At 40.9% G+C, this 18,466-nt stretch overlaps 1 protein-coding gene across 1 annotated transcript in view; it reads left to right on the top strand.

Annotated features, from left to right (window-relative positions):
* The first annotated feature begins 6,069 nt into the window (after positions 1–6,069).
* Positions 6,070–18,466, top strand: part of SNX27 (sorting nexin 27) — a 77,713-nt gene continuing 65,316 nt past the window's right edge. The window contains exon 1 of the mRNA XM_061120829.1: positions 6,070–6,417. Within this exon, the coding sequence (XP_060976812.1) occupies positions 6,107–6,417 (311 nt within the window). The 5' untranslated portion in view covers positions 6,070–6,106. The remainder of the gene's footprint in view (positions 6,418–18,466) is intronic.

Genomic DNA, 18,466 nt, shown 5'->3' with positions numbered 1-18,466 from the left:
ATCCAGCACACCACTTTAATATAAAACAGCTTAGGATCCTTTATTTACAGTTCTCAGAAGCCTTGTTTGGAGGCGTATGAGTGTAGAGGTTGCTGCTAGGCACCTGGTCTGGGGCTATAACTCCCCAGTCCCCTATAGTTAAAGACTTGTCCAAGCAGAGGTTAGTGTCTTATACTCTACAGCCAGTGTTGCAGCTGATTCTGGGTTGGTGGGGGTTGTGGACTCATGAATGGAGGGGATGAATGTGTGGATGTGTAAGAACCTACAGGTAAAGGAGGAAAGGAAATAGAAGATGGATGAATAGAGGTGAATGAGGGTGGTACTTGAACTTTTCGAGATACAGATGATGATTCTTTACCTGACTGTGTACCTAGAGTTTGTTGACACTGTCTGTATCTTGTTTAGGAAGGCATTGTATGCTGGAAAAAGAATAAGAGAGATGTCAACAAGGAGATCTATTTTCACTGGAGTCAGGCTTTAAGGATCAAGTCTGTTCTTAAGTATTGCTATAAAAAAGTAATGCTTCAAATTAAATAACACTATATACTTAACAGGAAATTTTTATTCAGTGATTTTTAGAGGTATTCCAACTTTTGTCTGAAAGATGGGAAATGCACGTGTAGATAATGGTATGTTCTGTGTTGCCTGAATCATCTCTCACTGTGTATTTGAACAAAACTAGCTATAAACTAAAGTTCAGCAGTGATTTCCACTTCTGAGTGGTATTTGTTTGCCACATGCAGTTTATTGCTTCTCAGTAAGTTGGGCAGGATCTTTGGTCCACCAGGTGACTAGGTAGGGAGGCTAAGTCAGTTTCAATTGCATGTCCCAAAGTAGATGTGATAAATGGCTAATTTTCATCCTCATTTAGTTTGTGAAATAAAATGAAGGCAGTTTCCAAGTTTAAAGTCCACAGTGCTGAATATAAGGACTCCTTACCTAGAAAGAGGGAAGTTGTTGATGCCAGCACCACCAAGAGGGTAAAGAGGAGAATCTGGCAAGAACCTGCGAACTTCTGTAGAACACCTGAAACTTCATATTGATCTACGCATTGGCAGAATAAAAGAAGATAGTTTTTTGATACATCCAGGACAGATGTCGATTTTAAAAATTGTGTGCTCCTGAGATGTCTAGCTGAAGCACTCAAAACCTAGCCCTTTAGGAAATTCTTTTTGTTTTTTACCAGAGAAAAAGGGGTGAACTGTGCTTGTCGTTTCTACCTCTTTTTGGCTTTTTACCACTCTAATGTAACAAACTACAGTTCTTGAGCCTTTCTTTTCAGCTTGCAAAGGAATGTTTAAATTCTCTGCCACTGTAAAATGCCTGTTATCTTTCCTATGTACTTTAACTCCAGGTGACGTGCTTCAACTTTTAATCCCTCTAACCTGGAACAATGACCTCTTAAATCCAGGAGCCACTTGTCTTTTTTGTTCAGCTGTCATTTCTAGGGAACATAATGCTTTGTATATAACTTTGTTCTCAATAAAACTTCAGACTTATGTCTTTTGAAGTGAAAAAATAATAAAATAAAATGAATAGCTGTCAAGGACCAACAATACAGCACATGGAAGTCTCTCAGTGTTGTGTGGTGGCCTGGATGGGATGAAAGTTTGGGGAAGAATGGATACATGTGTATGTATGGCTGAGTCCTTTTGATGTTCACCTAAAACTGTCACAATATCATTAATCAGTTACACACCATACAAAATAAAAAGCTGAAAAAAAAAATCTCTCTGTGTCTTGTCAGAATGTCCTTCCACCACTCCCCTTCCCTGCCTTGCTAACTCATCTTGATCAGTCAGCCGCTCCACGTGGAAGCCCGCTCTGATGTGCACTCAGCGGCCGGTGCAGCCTCTGTCACAGCTCTCATTGCTCAGGAGTGCCAAGGCTCGTATTGTAATCACTTTTTCTTTTGCTCTCTCTCTTGCTAGATTCTTGAGAGCAGTAATGGCGTCTTATTTTATTTTCCTAGTTTGATGCTCTGATCACCTTTTCTTCCAATCTTATCCTTCTAAGTATTTTCTGTATTTATTTTACGAATGGGCAACACATTCATCTATCTAAAAGAACTTACAGAATGGTATATAGTGAAATGTCTCCCACTCCTGTCCTCCCTGCTCCCTGCAGTTGTCCAGTCCCCCTTTCCAGAGGCAATCAATGTTATTGGTTTCTCGTGAATGTGTGTGTGGGGGCTCAGTCTTGTCTGACTCTTTGCGACCCCATGGACTGTAGCCCGCCAGGTTCCTCTGTCCATTGAATTTTCCAGGCAAGGATACTGGAGTGGTTTGCCATTTCCTACTCCAGGGGATATTCCCAATCCAGGGATTGAACCTGAGTTTCCTGCGTCTCCCGCATTGGCAGGTGGATTCTTTACTACTGTGCCACCTGGGAAGACCTTCTTATAAATAATTCTAGAGACATAAACATGTCTATGGTTCCCTTTTATGCAAAAGTGGTATCATACTCTACAGACTGAGCTGCACCTTTTCATTTAATTGTGTACAGTGTCCATGAAGTCATTCCTCTTTAGTAAAGAACTTCCTTATTCTTTACTTACAGTTTTTCAGTTTTCCATTATGGAACATTATTTCCTAGCTTTTGTGAAGACAAACAATACTGCAATGACTAACTTCACAAAAATGTCATTTCACACATGTGCAACTGTGACAGTAGAATGAACTCCTACAAGCGGAACTGATAGATCAAGGAGTATGCACATTTGTAGGTTTGATCATGTCATATTGCCTTCATGGAGTTTGTAGATACCATGTTTGGATCCCTAGCCACCATTACAGAGTGTAAAGCAGATAGACATTCAGGATATCTTTGACAAATACACAAATGAAGAAGAAGAAGAAAAAAAAGCCCAGCTCTTTTAGTGGAAATTCTCTTTTCCTTTCTCTGATGCCTTGCTTTGTTGGATAAATTTCTTCCCATCCAGTGCTCTGTTCAAACCAAATGATTCATGTTCAATATCAATGCCATTATTATTTCGGAGGAAAATTCTCATTCCAACTTCTATTCATTTCCATACCTATTTAACTAATCAAGATCCCTCTTTGTTAGCTTGGTTATAAAATATGGCACATTAATTTTATGTTACAATATAATAACTTTGAGTCCTCATCCCACATTTTAGTAAGATATCTTAGTTATTCTACTGGGGTTGTTTTTTTGGCTGCATCTCTTGGCTTGTGGGATCTTAGTTCCCTGGCCAGGGACTGAACCAGCACCCTCAGCTCTGAAAGCAGAGTCATCAGGGAATTCCCTATTTTACTGTTTTCCCCCCGCCTGCGCTTATATAGTCCATAAATTCTTTGGAGGGGGTTGCTTGTTGCTTTTACAAGTCATTAAACCTCTGTAAATTAACTTTTATTCTCTTCTAGCTATGTATCCCTGTTGTTTTTCCTAGATTCACACCTTATTAGCTGTGTGAGCTCTCTATGCCTGTTTACTTAATCTATGAAATACAGGACATTAGAGAGTTGTGAGAACTAAATGAGATTATAAAGTGTTTAGCATTTAGTGCTTAATGTTTGGCACGGTGGCTTAGAGGGTAAAGCGTCTGCCTATAACACGGGAGACCTGGGTTCAATCCCCGAGTCGGGAAGATACCCTGGAGAAGGAAATGGCAACCCACTCCAGTACTCTTGCCTAGAAAATCCCATGGACGGAGAAGCCTGGGAGGCTGCAGTCCATAGGGTTGCAAAGAATTGGATACAATTGAGCAACTTCACTTCACTCACAATGTGCAGAGAGACAGTCCTTCATGGGTTTTTTATGCTTTTTACCCACCTTCCTGGGGCATCGCAGGGGGCACATTAGTAAAGAATCTGCAACAGACGTGGGTTTGATCCCTGGGTTGGGAAGATCCCCTGGAGCAGGAAATGGTAACCTGTTCCAGTATTCTTGCCTGAAAATTTCCATGGTCAGAGGAGCCTAGCAGGCTACAGTCCATAAGGTTGCAATAAGTCAGACACAACTGAGCATGCACATACACACATCCACCTTCTTGCATATGACAAGAATGTAAGGCCCTGACCATTTTTTACCAGGGTCATTTCTCAGGGTTATGTTTACAGTGAGCAGATGTGAGGAATGAAATAAGCTCTCCCTCCAGGATAAATAATACGTTTGCTTACTACTCCCTACAAAATGGTGTAGGTTCCCCAAGCTCAGTGTTCCCCAACTGTGGAGTTTAAGACCACCAAGTACACAGCATTCATCTGAGCCTTCATGTCATCCTCATGGCACTTGGTGGGGCAAGAGGAATTAATACAAAGGGTCTGAAGTTGTTGCTACTGTTGTGAATAAAATTCCTCTGTCTCTGGCCCAGGAATCTTGGATCTTTTTTCAGCATTCATGAAACAGTAACAGACTTATTAGCTTGCCAGACTTGAGCAGTAAGTGCTTAAGCAAGCTATTTTTCATATTTTTGTTCTTGTTCTTCTTACTTGACTTGCCAGGCATTCTGCACAATATTTGTAAGTTTGTGTTTGTGTAGTTAGCCAAAAAACATCAATTACTGCTATTTACAAAGAACACTACTATGCTCTTGGGGGAAACAAAATGAATTTGAAACACAGGTAACTTCAAAATCATTGTGTAATACTATGTTATCATTTATATGTGAAATCTAAGACATAAAACACAGTAGTGAACATAACAAAAAAGAAACAGATTCTCAAAGAAAGAAAGAAACACTCAGATACAGAAAACAAACTAGTGTTACCAGTGTGGAAAGGGAAGGTAGGAGGAGCGTGATAGGGGTTGGGAATTAAGGGGTACAAACTACTGGGTATAAAATAAGTAAGTTACAAGGCTACATTGTGCAGCACTGGGAATATAGCCAATATTTTATAATAATTATAAGTGGGGTATAATCTTTAAAACTTGTGAATCACTATGTTGTATCCCTGAAACTTACTTAATATTGTAAATCACTATATTTCAGTAAGACAAAAAAAATGAACCTTTTAAAACTAAAAAAAAAAAAACACAAAAAAAACCCCCAAAGAACAAAATCACTACTCAATTGAAATTATTACTTGGCCACTCTAATATCCAGGTCTAAATCACTGAGACTATAGTTTCCTCTCCATAAGTTTTTACATAGATGGGGCACTCTGGGTTGAGAAGATCCCCTGGAAAAGGAGATGACAACCTGCTGCAGCATTCTTGCCTGGAAAATTCCAAGGACAGAGGTGTCTGGAGGGCTATAGCCCATGGGGCCCCAAAAAGAGTCAGACACAACAGTTCTTATGTAGTTGCAATATAAGAAAAGAATGTTGCACAAAAATAACTGGGCTTTAGTTCCTGTTACTTAATAGCTGGATGACTTTGGTTCAGTTTCCTCATATGTTAAATAAAGAAATGAATTCATGACCCAGTTGTCTCACAAGATTGTTGGAGTCCCGAAATTAAATAATGGTTGTAGGGACTTCCCTGGCAGTGCAGTGGTTAAGACTTCTGCACTTCCATTGCAAGAGGCAAGGGTTCCATTCCTGGTGGGGGAACTAAGATTCTGTATGCTGGCAGGCAGGACTTGGGGGGGAAAAAAAAAGAAAGTAATAATGATGTATGTAGACACAAAATACTGAGCAAACGAGTTATAATTTAAGACTGTGTTGAATCACAAATGTCAAATCTGTCCTATTAGAATTGTTTTTAGGAGTTATGAAATGAAAGGAAAATTAAATTTGCCCCGCACCAAAAGATGAATCTGTCACCTACATTCTAGGCCGGATTAGGGACTCCCGGTCCAACAGGATAAAACGAGTATAAAAGACGAACTACAACCCCCAGCAGGCTTTGCGCCCCGAATTGCGTTGTATAACCTCAGCTCCGGCCCGGGCCCAGCCCTCTCCCCGCCCCCACCAATCAGAAACTACATCTCCCAGGAGGCTTCACGGCATCTAACCGTCCTCTTTTCCCCCCGCCCCCTGTCTCCCCTTAACCCGCGCCGGTAGCTCCGTGGCCGACTAGGGTCCGGCGGTCGGCGGAGCGGGCGCGCGCGCCGGGGGTCGCGCGGCGGCTGAGAAGGGCGAGCACGCGCGGAGGGAGTGGAGGTGTAGCGGGGTGGGAGTACGGCTTGCTAGCTCGCAAGATGGCGGACGAGGACGGGGAAGGGATTCACCCCGCAGCCCCTCACAGGAACGGAGGTGGCGGCGGCGGTGGGGGGTCTGGGCTCCACTGCGCCGGGAACGGCGGCGGGGGAGGCGGCGGCCCGCGGGTCGTGCGCATCGTCAAGTCCGAGTCCGGCTACGGCTTCAACGTGCGGGGCCAAGTGAGCGAGGGCGGGCAACTGCGGAGCATCAACGGAGAGCTGTACGCGCCGCTGCAGCATGTGAGCGCCGTGCTGCCCGGGGGGGCAGCCGACCGGGCCGGGGTGCGCAAGGGGGACCGCATTCTGGAGGTGTGAGTATTGGGGCTGCCCGCTGTCCCACCCCGCCCCCTCCCCTCCGTCTGTCCCTGCATTTCTCCTCTAACCCTGTCACCCTCAGGCCGCACCTCCCTGCAACCCCCGAACCGGCCCTCCGGTCCCCCGCCCCTCCTCGGAGGTTGCCCCCTTTACCTCCCCACACCCTGGGTTTCTGGGACCCCCACCTCCCTCCCTGTAATCTCCCAGCGTCCCTCCTGCTGTTACCCCTGCCCCCATTGCTTTGCCTTTTTTTCTGTCCCGCTTGCCTTCCCCCCTCGGCATGCTGCCGCCTTCTCCGCTTTCCTCTTGTTGAACCTCTTTCTGCTTCTGACTGACAGCATCTCTTTTTCTCACCCAGCCACTGTGTGTCCCCCCTCCCCAAGTTCTCATCTTGAACATCATAGTTTCTTGCGCTCTACCACTCTTTTCAGCCCCCGTGGACCGTCCCTTCCGTCCTCTAGACCAGAGGCAGGACCTTTGGTCTGCTCCTACTTTTCTCCGAAAACAGATCCCTCCACGCCGCACTCCCTTTTCTTCCCTTAGCTACCCTCTCCTATGGTTAAGCACTCGCTGTATTTTTGTATCCTACCGTGTGTCCCCTCTTTTTGTGTATTCATACTCCAAGAACACCTTCTTCTCTGACCCTTGGGGTTCTTTTGGTTGGTGGTGGTGGCGGTGGCGGCGTCGTCTTTGACACGATGGTTTGTCTTCACAGTAGTCCCTACATCACATCAGGATTTTGAATATAGTGTCTCCATCACACCTCTCTGAGAGCACCTCTGTTCTGGCCCTCGTCTTCACTCCTGCACGGTACTCATACTTCTTTTGAGTCAGAGCTTTATGGTAGAACGCTCCCTAGCTGGTACTTCCCCCAAACTACAGCCCTTTTGGGGTCTTGACCTCCCCACTTTCACAGGGCATGCCGTTTTCATTCTCTGCTGTCTTCCCTTGTTATCTCAAGCTTTATTTTTATTCTTTCTCTGCTCTGGGTTGCTTTCCCTTTCTTCTCTTTTTAGGCTCCTTCTGCTGTTGCAGCCCTTCCTCTTTCCTTGCTCCACCCCTCCCCCTTCATATTCCTTCATCCTTACTTCCTCACTGCATCCCTTAAAACTCTGGCAGGATGCTGCCCTGTTTTGCAGTTTCTTTGCAGACCTCCTCCACTTCTTTAATCCAGCTGTTACATGTGTGTTTTTATACTTTGTATTAAAATTTATATAGTGCTTGCTGAGTGACTGGTAGATGGTGTATACGCTGTCTCCCTTCTCCTCAGCAGTCTTCTATCTTACTGCCTTGTATATTCCTTTTTCCCCACACTTCTGTTCTTCCTTTCAGAGTTTAGATTTGCCCTCATGAATCTTTCTCTCTTTTCTTTCTTTTTTTTTTTTTTTTTGGGCCTTGCTTTGCTCCTTGCAGGATCTCCGTCCCCCTACCAGGGATCTAACCACCACCCCCCGCCCCGCCCACGGCAGTGAAAGCTCAGAGTCCTAACCACTGGACCGCGAGGGAATTCCCTCTTTCTCATATTTAACTGTAATTTCCCTAACCTCCAGCCTTTCCTCTGGTAGGACAGTAGGTTTGATCAAAGTTTCAAGGGAATAGTGTTTTGAAGGACCCGTAGCGGGTCTATCCTTTCTTATTCAGCTCATGCCTCTTACCTTTATCCTTGACCTTCTTATTCTGTGGTATCCCTTCATTCTGTTTCCTCTTACCTTACACTATAAGAAAGAGTAGCTCACCAAATTAAGTGTTTGAAGCTATTATACCTTTCCTCTGTCCTTTTTGTAAATGGATGAGTTATTTTTCTGTTAATGTCCTACAGTGTTTCTGGTTCTCTCTGGCAGTATATTAATCTTTTGAGGTTTTATTCTCAACCTTTTGTTTTATACCTGGGCACCTAATTCTTTGTTTTTTTCCTAGATAACTCAAAATCTGTGACTGACGTTTCCTTTTGGTAGAAGCTCTTGGAATTGTCATTTTCCTTTCCTTTTCAAAGTTAATTTTGGATCCAGCTGTTTATTTTTAAATTTAAAACTGAAGTGTTTATTTAAAATTATAAATTTATCATAGAGTTCTAAATCATTTACTCTTTACTGGAGGTAAAGGGACTAAACTGAAACAAAGAATTCTGTAGAAGACAACAGCTAACATGACCATTTTATATATACTAAGTAGTGTAGCTGGTGGCTTCTTGCCTTTTCTGTGGTTTTTGCCACAGAGTTCAGATATAAACTAGATGTTGTAAAGGAGACCCCAGGTGATTCCCTACAGAAGGACTTGCCTCAGGCACAGGTTCCAGTCTAGGCCCATTTCTCCTTCTAGAGAAAAGACATTACATTTTAGCACATCATTAGTGGTGAGTGGAGAACTTTATTTTCGTGGGCAGGGCAAAAAGAGCACTCTTTGCTTAGAGAACCTTTCTTGGAAGGTTGTGATGATCAGATATCTTCCACATATTGGTTTCTCACCTTCCAACTGTATTTTGATTTCCAAATTCTTTGAGGCATCTCTGCTAATAGTGAAAATAGTGATAGTTGCACCACAGAGCCAGTGTAGTTGGTAATTTGTTTGGGTCCTCAACTATACAACTTCCTTCCTTCCTTCTACTAAAGTCTGCATTTTCTCCTTAAGTTTTCAAGTGAGAGGAGGAAATCAGAGACATGGTTCTTGAGGGATATCTGTATCTGGAACTTGTTTTTATCTTGGTTAGGTTGATGCTGATTTTCCTAAAGCATTCTTTAGGCAACACTTTTCTCTGTCTCTCACCCAGTTTCCTTAATTAAGCTCTCTATTGTCCCAGGAAAGTTTTGCATGTTGATGAAGTGCCAGGTAGGGTCTGGGTAGGTCTAGGTAGGTTATTATTGTATAGAGGTAGTTTGTATTGAGTCAAAGGTGGATGTTTGGACCTTGATAATTGCCTTTTTAGACTTTTCTGCTTTCTTTCAATACATAAATTATTACAATTTCCATATGTGCAGTAATTTGGACAACTGACAGAGGTTTGAAAGAATAGAATAACTTTGAGATTTAAGAGAATACAGGCTTGGACAAAAAAGAGCATCATTTCTGTGCATTTCTTGAAAGGCTCCTTACTATGGCCTTGTCCTCACTGAATCTTGGAAAAGTCATTAAACTGAATTCAGTATGGTTTGGTTTGTCCTTCTCCATTCAAAACTGCCTAGATTCTTAACTGGTTTGGGAAAGAGTCATGTTGCAAGGCTAGATACTAGATTATGAGCAAGCCTCTGAGTTCTGACTTTTACTGCAGATGGAAAGTTTTTTCAAATGACATTGTTAGTCTCCACCTTGTAATTTCTCAGTGTAATATATATTGAGTGTCTTCCCTGTGATGTGTATATACCTGGAGGCTAGTGAGAAAGGATGCTTTGAGCAAGTAGAACCAAAATAAGTATGTCTTTGCACTAATTATATAGCGTATGAAATATTTGACTTCAGGTTGATTTTTCTTAAGGTAGTTTCATGGACTCTTGATTGATTTCTTAAGAGATGCCTTTCAGAGGGTCTAAGCGTGCACTGGATATGGATATAATACTGTCTGTTTTTGAGAGATTAGGTTTGTCTGTGGCTAGTTTGTTTTGTCTCTTTGGTATTTGTATAATATGGTCTTCAATAAGCATGAACTCTAAGGTTGGCTTGTAAGCATTCAGTATCATGATATGTTTATGCTAGGCAGAGGGTGTATGCCTTACTTCTTGATAGCTGCAAGATAATATAACTTTCCTGTGTTAAATCCTAAGAAAAATTGAAGATGTTTGTGTGTATATATTTATTTGTAATTTATTTTTAAAACTTATAAATATGCCATAGGCATTCTCTCTCTCTTTTTTTGCTTCATTTTATTTGAAGATTGACTAAAAAGAGGCTGGGGCCACAAGTATTTTTATGAGTTAAAAAGTACCTACTTAAGATCTGCTTTCTCAGTTGTAGCTGAATTCTATTTAGTGTAGATTTTCAAGGTAGATTTTGAAAATGGTGTTTGAAATCATGGTTATTGATCAAAGGAAGTTTTTATGGCAGTGATTCTCAAGCTTTAGTGAGTATAAGAATCACTGGGTTTGCTTGTCATAAGTATGGATTCTCAGGCTCACCCTTTAAACATTATGATTCAGTAGGTCTTGCATGGTGACCCGAAGTCTTTATTTTTTACTCCCTTGCCAGGTGTGGTTAATACAGTCTACATACTGAACCTATACCTGGAGTGAATCTACAGGCCTTGAATTCTCAGTTCATTTTATTGTCATGGTTATGTAGAGAGTCAATAGTCAAGAAACAAACAAAGTGAAATCCCAGCCCTTAGGACAATCAGTTCAGTAGATAATGGACTAACTATTATACCTAGTCATCTGTACTTTATTTATTGAATCTTGCTTGTTGTTCAGTTGCTTAGTCGTGTCCGACTCTTTGTGACCCCATGGACTGCAGCACACCAGGCTTCCCTGTCCTCCACTATGTCTGGGAGTTTGCTTGAACTTATGTCCATTCAGTCGATGATGCCACTGAATCTTGCTGAGCTGTTGTAATAAAGATGAGGATTAACAGGTAGAACAAGATAATAGTAATAATAATCATATCACTTTGCAGTTTGTGTAGTGGCTTCCCTGGTGTTCAGATGGTAAAGGATCCGCCTGCAGTGCGAGAGACCTGGGTTCGATACCTGGGTTGGGAAGATCCCCTGGAGGAGGGCATGGCAGCCCACTCTAGTGTTCTTGCCTGGAGAATCCTATGGACAGAGGAGCCTGGTGGCTAGGGTCAATCAGGTGGCAAAGAGGCAGAAACAATTGAGCGACTAAGCATACAGCACAGTTTGTGCAGTGTTTTTATGTTTGATTTGATCTTCATAACAGCATTGTGAGATAGGGAAGTCAACTATTCTTGACTGAAGTCACTGAAAATTCTTAAAATTCAGTCACATTCCTGTAAAGTTGGGTAGCAATTGAACTTTGGTTCTATAGTTTTGAAGTGGAACTATTTTATAACTTTATTTACCCTGTTTCTCTTACTGTTAAATTGGGTGGAAGACAGGGACAAAATAGTCATTCTTTGCTGTTATTTTTTGCTATCTTTATCAGTGAAGAGAACATGACGACTGTAACTGTAACCCCAAGAAATACTTTTAATTCCATAGGTAGTAGGGCAGCAAAATAATACAACTAAATTTGAAAATAGCATTATCTCCCCCTCAGAAATGACTTCCTCAACATTGCTGTGACCAGGAAAAAGATCTTTTGTTAGTAACATGAAGATTTGTCTGGGTCATGTAAGTTACTGTGAAAAACAGTTCTCTTTTCAGCCACTACTTTCCAGTTTGTTTCAGGAGAGGGTTTGTTACCATGCTCTCAAGGATAATTGTTTTTTTAGATAGGTCCCATTGGGAATAATTCTTATGATCTGTAGATAAGCAAAGAGGCTCAGTTAACAAGCAAACATTTACGATTTATGATCACGGCAGGGCGCTTAGGGAGCATGATCTGTGGCGAGTTCATTTGTTAGATGATGGCACAAAGGATATTGTAGTGGTTTAGGTTGGAGCCAGTTAGGGTCGTTCTGTTCTTCGATTGTCAGCTATATAGATAGTTTCTGTGCTTCCCTTGGGCAGTCTAGTAAGAGCCTATGTATGGGTCCACATTTGGGGAAAAAACTATTCCAGGCCTACATTTGGAAAAAACAGTATCTAGGCAGTTTAAAAATATTAATTGGAACTCATGGTAAGAGATACATTTTGTATTACAACCCAATTAAAAACAACAACAACAAACCAACAACCCACCTGAAACAAGTCTCACAAAACTGTCTTTACTAGGATCTTGCACCCTGGTATTTTTTAGTCTGTTTAGTGTTTTGTTTTATGTTTTTTGTTTGAATGCTGATGGTGACCCACTGTATTAATGTCCTGACTCATTAGGTTGTAATCCACTGTTTGAAAAACAGTGATTTAGAGTGTCACTTTTCTGATTTTGGCCCACTAACATCACCTCATGTTCAGCCTGATACCACAATTAAGCACAAGCTATGTGTAAAACACTATTAGGCTCATATGAGTCACAGAGTCCCAACATCCCTGCCCTTGAGAAACCTACACTGCAGGTGGGTTAGATCTAACTGCTTGAAGTTAGATCAAACAGAGTTTTGATTGCAGTGCTAATAAGTTTGGATTTTATACTGTCTTTGAGGTCAGAGAATGGTTGTATGTGCATTAATACCCAGGACTCCCTGTGCATTTAGTTTTTATTTAATTATCTATCTGAAGAGGTTGAATAACGTTTACAAGACCATAGAGGAGAAGCACTGTTAGAAGAATTTCAGAGCATCTGCTCTCTTGGGCTGTCTTGTGCTCTTATATAAAGAAGGGAACTAAAGACAACTAAGTTCTAAGCCCCAGAGGTGAGCGTAGCAGATGAGGAACTGGTTACCTTTAATTTGTTTGTGTAGTTTACCTCACAGTCCAGTTCAGCTTCTCAAGTGTCCGTTTCTCTTTCTCTTGTGTTTTACATGACTGTACTTGCTATTGTGTTTACAGTTGATCCTGTGTACTATAGGCCCACTTGTGCTCTGACATACAGATGTTCTGTTTTAGCTGCACTCCTCTGACTTGAAGATGCCTCCTTTAAATCTTTTATTTTGGCATATACAGCATATTTGGGAGTTGAGGGGAACTGAAGGATCTTAATGCATACAGTACTAAGACTTACACCTGCAGTCTACCTTTAGAATGAAAAAATTCTTACAGATTCTTCAAATAAGTTTTAAGAATTGGTGGTGACTGTACAGTGAATTTCCGCTGTCAGCAATGTGAGGGGTACTTAAGAATTAAATTTGTGATGTAACGTTAGTCAAACGCTAAGTAGTATGTGCGTAGCTTCTTTTGTTTGTTACTTATTTTCCCTGCTAACTAATAAAGCTCTCATATAGTTGAAGAAATACACCTGTCTGCAGGGTATTAAAGTTGCAGAGTAAGGTACTGTATTTGAGTACTCGTGTGTGTACTTCCTTCAGTGAACTTCCGTTATTATGAAAACATCTTTTAAAAATGACTTGTTTTTGCTTAAGCTCTCTGAAACTGCAGATTCTTGTCTCAGGCCTTAGAGCAAGCCTAGAATGACAGATCTATGTATTCTGTGGACTTGAAGCACAAGTAATTAGTTTACTTCTGTTTGGAAAAGTACAGAGCAGTCTGCAGAGAGTCAGCTGCTTGTGTGGATTTTCTCCCAGCTGCGTTCAAGAGCCTGATTACTCTTAGGGGGAGCTATTCAGTGAATTAACCAGGAAGTTTTCTCTCTCCCCTCTACTCCTCCACCTCCCCCACTGGGCCTTTGTATCTGTGTGTCTGTCTAGTTCTGGTTATATTAGTATATCCTGAAAATTGGGAGGTTGATTAGTTTAATGTTTGGAGATCTTGGAAAATGTGATGACCTCTGTGAAAGTTCTGAAAACTTCTTTGAATTCTTTTGCTAATCAGTTTAATCATGATAAAATTTGTAATTTATTAAGTGTATAGTTTTTCTATTGAATGTACCATGAAGGTTACGTAATTCTTTTTGCCCATTATGATCATTTTGATTCTGGTAGGGTTAAAAACTTTTTTGGATCTGTTTTCTCAAGGTATGTTGCTTACATCTCTTTTCTTAGAAATGACAATGAATTTTGTTTTCTCTCCCTGATGTTTTGAATTTAAGGAAATGTGACACTGAAGTTTCCCTTTATGAATTGTGTGCTGATAGATTATTTTAGATTTCCCTGGCCTACAAAATTATCTTTTATGTTAACTAATTTGGAAAAAGTCTTACTGTAACTTTTTTCTCACTCAATATGTTGAAATAGACTATGGCTTACAAAACCTATACTGTAGTCTGTATTCCTCAGCTTTCAAAAGAAATGGCACAAATTTAAATTGGATTAAAGGATGCATTTAATTGCTAATGGGTTATATCACTTAAAAAGTATCTCTCTTTTTATTAATTTCTAAGGGCTTCTTTCAAAGATGAAGGTATTTTGAGCTCTTTTTTCAATAGTAGTGATAGATTTACACTTCTACTCACACTCAAATACAGTACCTCTGAAGACTAGTTGAATATTTAAGAAATGGGTGTTGGGATTCAGGGTGCCGACTGTCACCCCAGAATAGACTTATCAGATCACGTGAGGAATCATGCTTTTAATAGCTTTATGTGGTAATTCAGAAATAGTAATGAGACAGAACTTTAAAATATTAAGATGCCTTCTTTGGTAATTTACTTGAGTTGCAAACTCAAAGGTGGTTGATAAAGCAAGTATATCTTATTCTTTAACTTTCACCATATACCAAACTAAAAGCATTTGGGAGTTGCATTTAAATTGGCTGTAAAGGCTATGGTTCAAATTATAGCAGATCTCAAGAGCCTGAGTTGGTGTTGAGAAATGATTTAGGACTGATTATGTTTGTTTTGCTGGTGAATAACTGATTGAGGGGTCCTCAGAAATAGGGTGCATAGGAAGAGAATGAGTTAAGTTAGGGAAACTATTATGGCTATTAGCAACTTTCTTCCCTGTAGCATTCATTATCCCACACTGTAAAGAAGTAACCCATTTTCACATCCAGCTGGTAGCTTAGACGGTAAAGAATCTGTTTTCTATGTGGGAGACCTGGGTTCCATCCCTGAGTTGGAAAGATCCCCCAAAGAAGGGAATGGCTATCCACGCCAATATTCTTGCCTGGAAAACCCCATGGACAGAGGACCCTAGAGAGCTATAGTCCATGGGGTCGCATAGAGTTGGACATGAGAGAGCAACTAACAGTTTCACTTTTATAGAGTTGTTGTATGCTGATCAAGTTTTTAAAGATAAAAATTGAAAAGTAAGTAAACAAAAAAATCTTATCCAGACAAAATATATATATCTTTACAGCTTTAGCATCAGAAATATCTTCAAGACTTTACTGGTAATATTTAGCCTCTATTATGTGAGGAAACCCATTGTGTTTAATTTTTTCTTACTAAGCGTGGTGCATTTATTTTTTACGAGATGAAACAGTATAATTATAATAGATTTTATTCCCAGAATTAACATAAAATAAAGGCTACTTTTTACATGTCAGCATGTTTGTTTCTTTTTCCTTTTTCTTACCTCATTTTGCTATCCTTGGAATTAAGGTTTTTTTTTTTTTTAATTAATAAAAACTTTTATTTTCAGTATACTTCAGTAAAGGAAAACATAGCCTCACTTTGAAATTGCTTACATAATTGAATGTCATATTTTATTCTTAAGCATTATTTTTATTGCTTCCCATAATAGGAAACAAAACTGTCACTAATACTAAAACTTGAAAAATGTAGAGCTTGCATAATATTTTTAGTACTTCCCTCTAAATAGTGAACAGGATCTTCCTGGTGGCTCAGTTGGTAAAGAATCTCCTGCAATGCAGGAGACTCAAGTTAGATCCCTGGGTTGGGAAGATCCCCTGGAGAAGGGAATGGCAACCCACTCCAGTTTTCTTGCCTGGAGAATTCGATGGACAGAGAAGCCTGGTAGACAACAGCCCACAGGGTCGCAAAGAGTCGACACAACTGAGAGTGACTAACACTTTCACACTTTGACTAAACAGTGAAACCTGTATAAAAATTAAAAATAAGGAATTGTCAGGCGAGTGTATGCTCCTCGGTTCTTTGTCTCTCGTCACAACAAAAATTTGGAATGACGGACATTAAAGCCTCCTCGGCGGGTCTCGGCTCTCGGGTCTTGGACAGACCGTGTTATAGCTCTCAGGTCTCCAATGGACCGTGTTACAGCTCTTAAGTAAATCAGTGTTACAGCTCTATTTTATTTAGATAATAGCAGGAAAATTCATCTTCGAGGAGTGAGGGCACGTGGATCCAAAGACGGGAAGAAAAGAGCGCCCCATTGCGCGCTTGCGGGGGTGGGGCGCGCCCTTTGGCTCCTATTTTTGTATGTTTTTTTCTTCCCCCTGGGCCTGTCCTATGCAAATTGGGCTTAGGCCGGAGCGCTGTCCTCCCTGAAGTCCCCGCTCTGGTCCTCCGGCCTTCCTTTGACCTTTCTCTGCTCTATTTTCCCCGGCTTTTTCCCTCCTGTCTTTTGGCCACCGCCATTTTGGACTCCTTTTCCCTATTCTAACTACCTAACAGAATGAAATTATGAAAGTGCATGAAGGAAAACTAGTATGAGTTTGTATGCTAGCCTTAATAATCACTTTTCATTCATTCAGGGAAAATTTTTTTTAATTTTTATTATTTGTTTATTTTTGTCCTGTTGCGGTGCACAGGCTTCTCACTGTGGTAGCTTTTCTTGCGGAGCATGGGCTCTAGAGTGTGTGGGCTTCATTAGCTGCTCTCAGCTCTTGCGGTTCCCTGACTCTAAGCACAGAGGCTCAGTAGTTGGGACACTTGGGCTTTGTTGCTCTGTGACATGTGGGATCTTCCCGGACTAGGGATCGTACCTGTGTCATCTACATTGGCAGGCAGATTCTTTGCCACTGAGCCACCAGAGAAGACCCCCAGGGAAAAATTTTAATGAGTACTTACTACATGACATATATAATATTGGACACTGGGGATAGGAAGCTGAATGACAAATAGTCTTTGGCCTAAGGAATTTTAGGTTTGATGGGGAATCTGGCAGCCTCAGGTCATTTCTGAAGGCCAGTTGACCTCAGGTCTCATTCCTCCTTGCTAACCTCTCCCATCCAGCCTCCCCACAATGGAATGAATAAGTCTAGAACAATTCCTCCAACTCCCGGTAAGTACTTTTCCACCCTTAGTTATCTAGTTATCTAAACTAGTAATGCAGGTGCCCAGAGACCATGTGCCTATTAACAGGAGCCTTCCAGGCACAAAATGTACTAAAATTGGGAAGACTATGTAGTGTATAGTACAAACCAAGACACTTGGGAATGAAAGGGACCCATTAATTATGCTAGGAAGAAACATGTAAACTAGCTGTGTACTGGCCACCTGGAACACAGATCTGTAGCCTTGGTAATTTTAAATATAGGAGGCTGTTTTGAAATTCTAAGATTAGAGTTTTGTGTTCTATTAGGGAAATGAACAAGTTTATTTATTTTTTTTACAAGTTTATTTTTATTCTTGGTGTCAAGTTGTCACATTGGCCTTGTAGGTAATTATGAGATAACAAATGAACTTTCCTTCTGAATAGCTTGATTATAATTTTATATTGGTTTTTAAAATGTCTGAAAACCTTAAGCCTGATTATACTTTTTTTTATTGAATGAAAAATAAGATTTATTTATTTAGAAATAAGTCTGTCTGTGTCGATTATGTTTGTATCCTGATTGCCTTGGAACTAGAAGGTTTGAGGAATCTATTGAAAGTGAAAGTGAAGTCGCTCAGTGTGTTCCACTGTTTGTGGCCCCGTGGTTTGTAGCCCACCAGGCTCCTCCGTCCATGGGATTCTCCAGGCAAGAATACTGGAGTGGATTGCCATTTCCTTCTCCAGGGGATCTTCCTGACCCAGGGACCGAACCCGGGTCTCCCGCATTGCGGGGTAGATGCTTTAACCTCTGAGCCAGCAGGGAAGTCCTTGGGAGTCTATGACTCTTTCCCAAGTAATCAACCCTTGTTAACTGTGGCTGGAGGTATTATGGTGGAAAGTCAGATGAGGTTTATTTGTGCTTTTACTGCCTCAGGCAGCATTCTTTGTGAATAGAACACCCAGCCAAGGTTAAAAATTCCTAGTGATGATGAGCAGCTTATTTGACAAGTTATGTATTCTTTTTTACCTCTTTGGGAAGACCAGATGCATTGTTGACATACCTCTCAGTTTCTCAGTCCTGACAGGGCATACTCTATTGTTTTTATTAACAGTTATACAGTACCCTCTTTTGCCCAGCATTAAAATTTTGGATGTGCTTTAAAATATTGGTGCAAATATTGCATTTTGCTTTTGATACTTAAGAAAGGCACCAAGGGTTTGTGAATTAGGTGTCTCCACAGAATGCATAACCTCCAACATTGTAAATATACCCCACCAGAGATGGTTAGAATTGATGAGCCTACATTGATACATCATTGTCACTCAGAG

This window comes from Dama dama, chromosome 20 (assembly GCF_033118175.1).
Source record: "Dama dama isolate Ldn47 chromosome 20, ASM3311817v1, whole genome shotgun sequence".
Taxonomy (NCBI): domain Eukaryota; kingdom Metazoa; phylum Chordata; class Mammalia; order Artiodactyla; family Cervidae; genus Dama; species Dama dama.
Note: the sequence above shows the minus strand (reverse complement) of the source record. Positions and strands in the feature narration are given on the sequence as shown.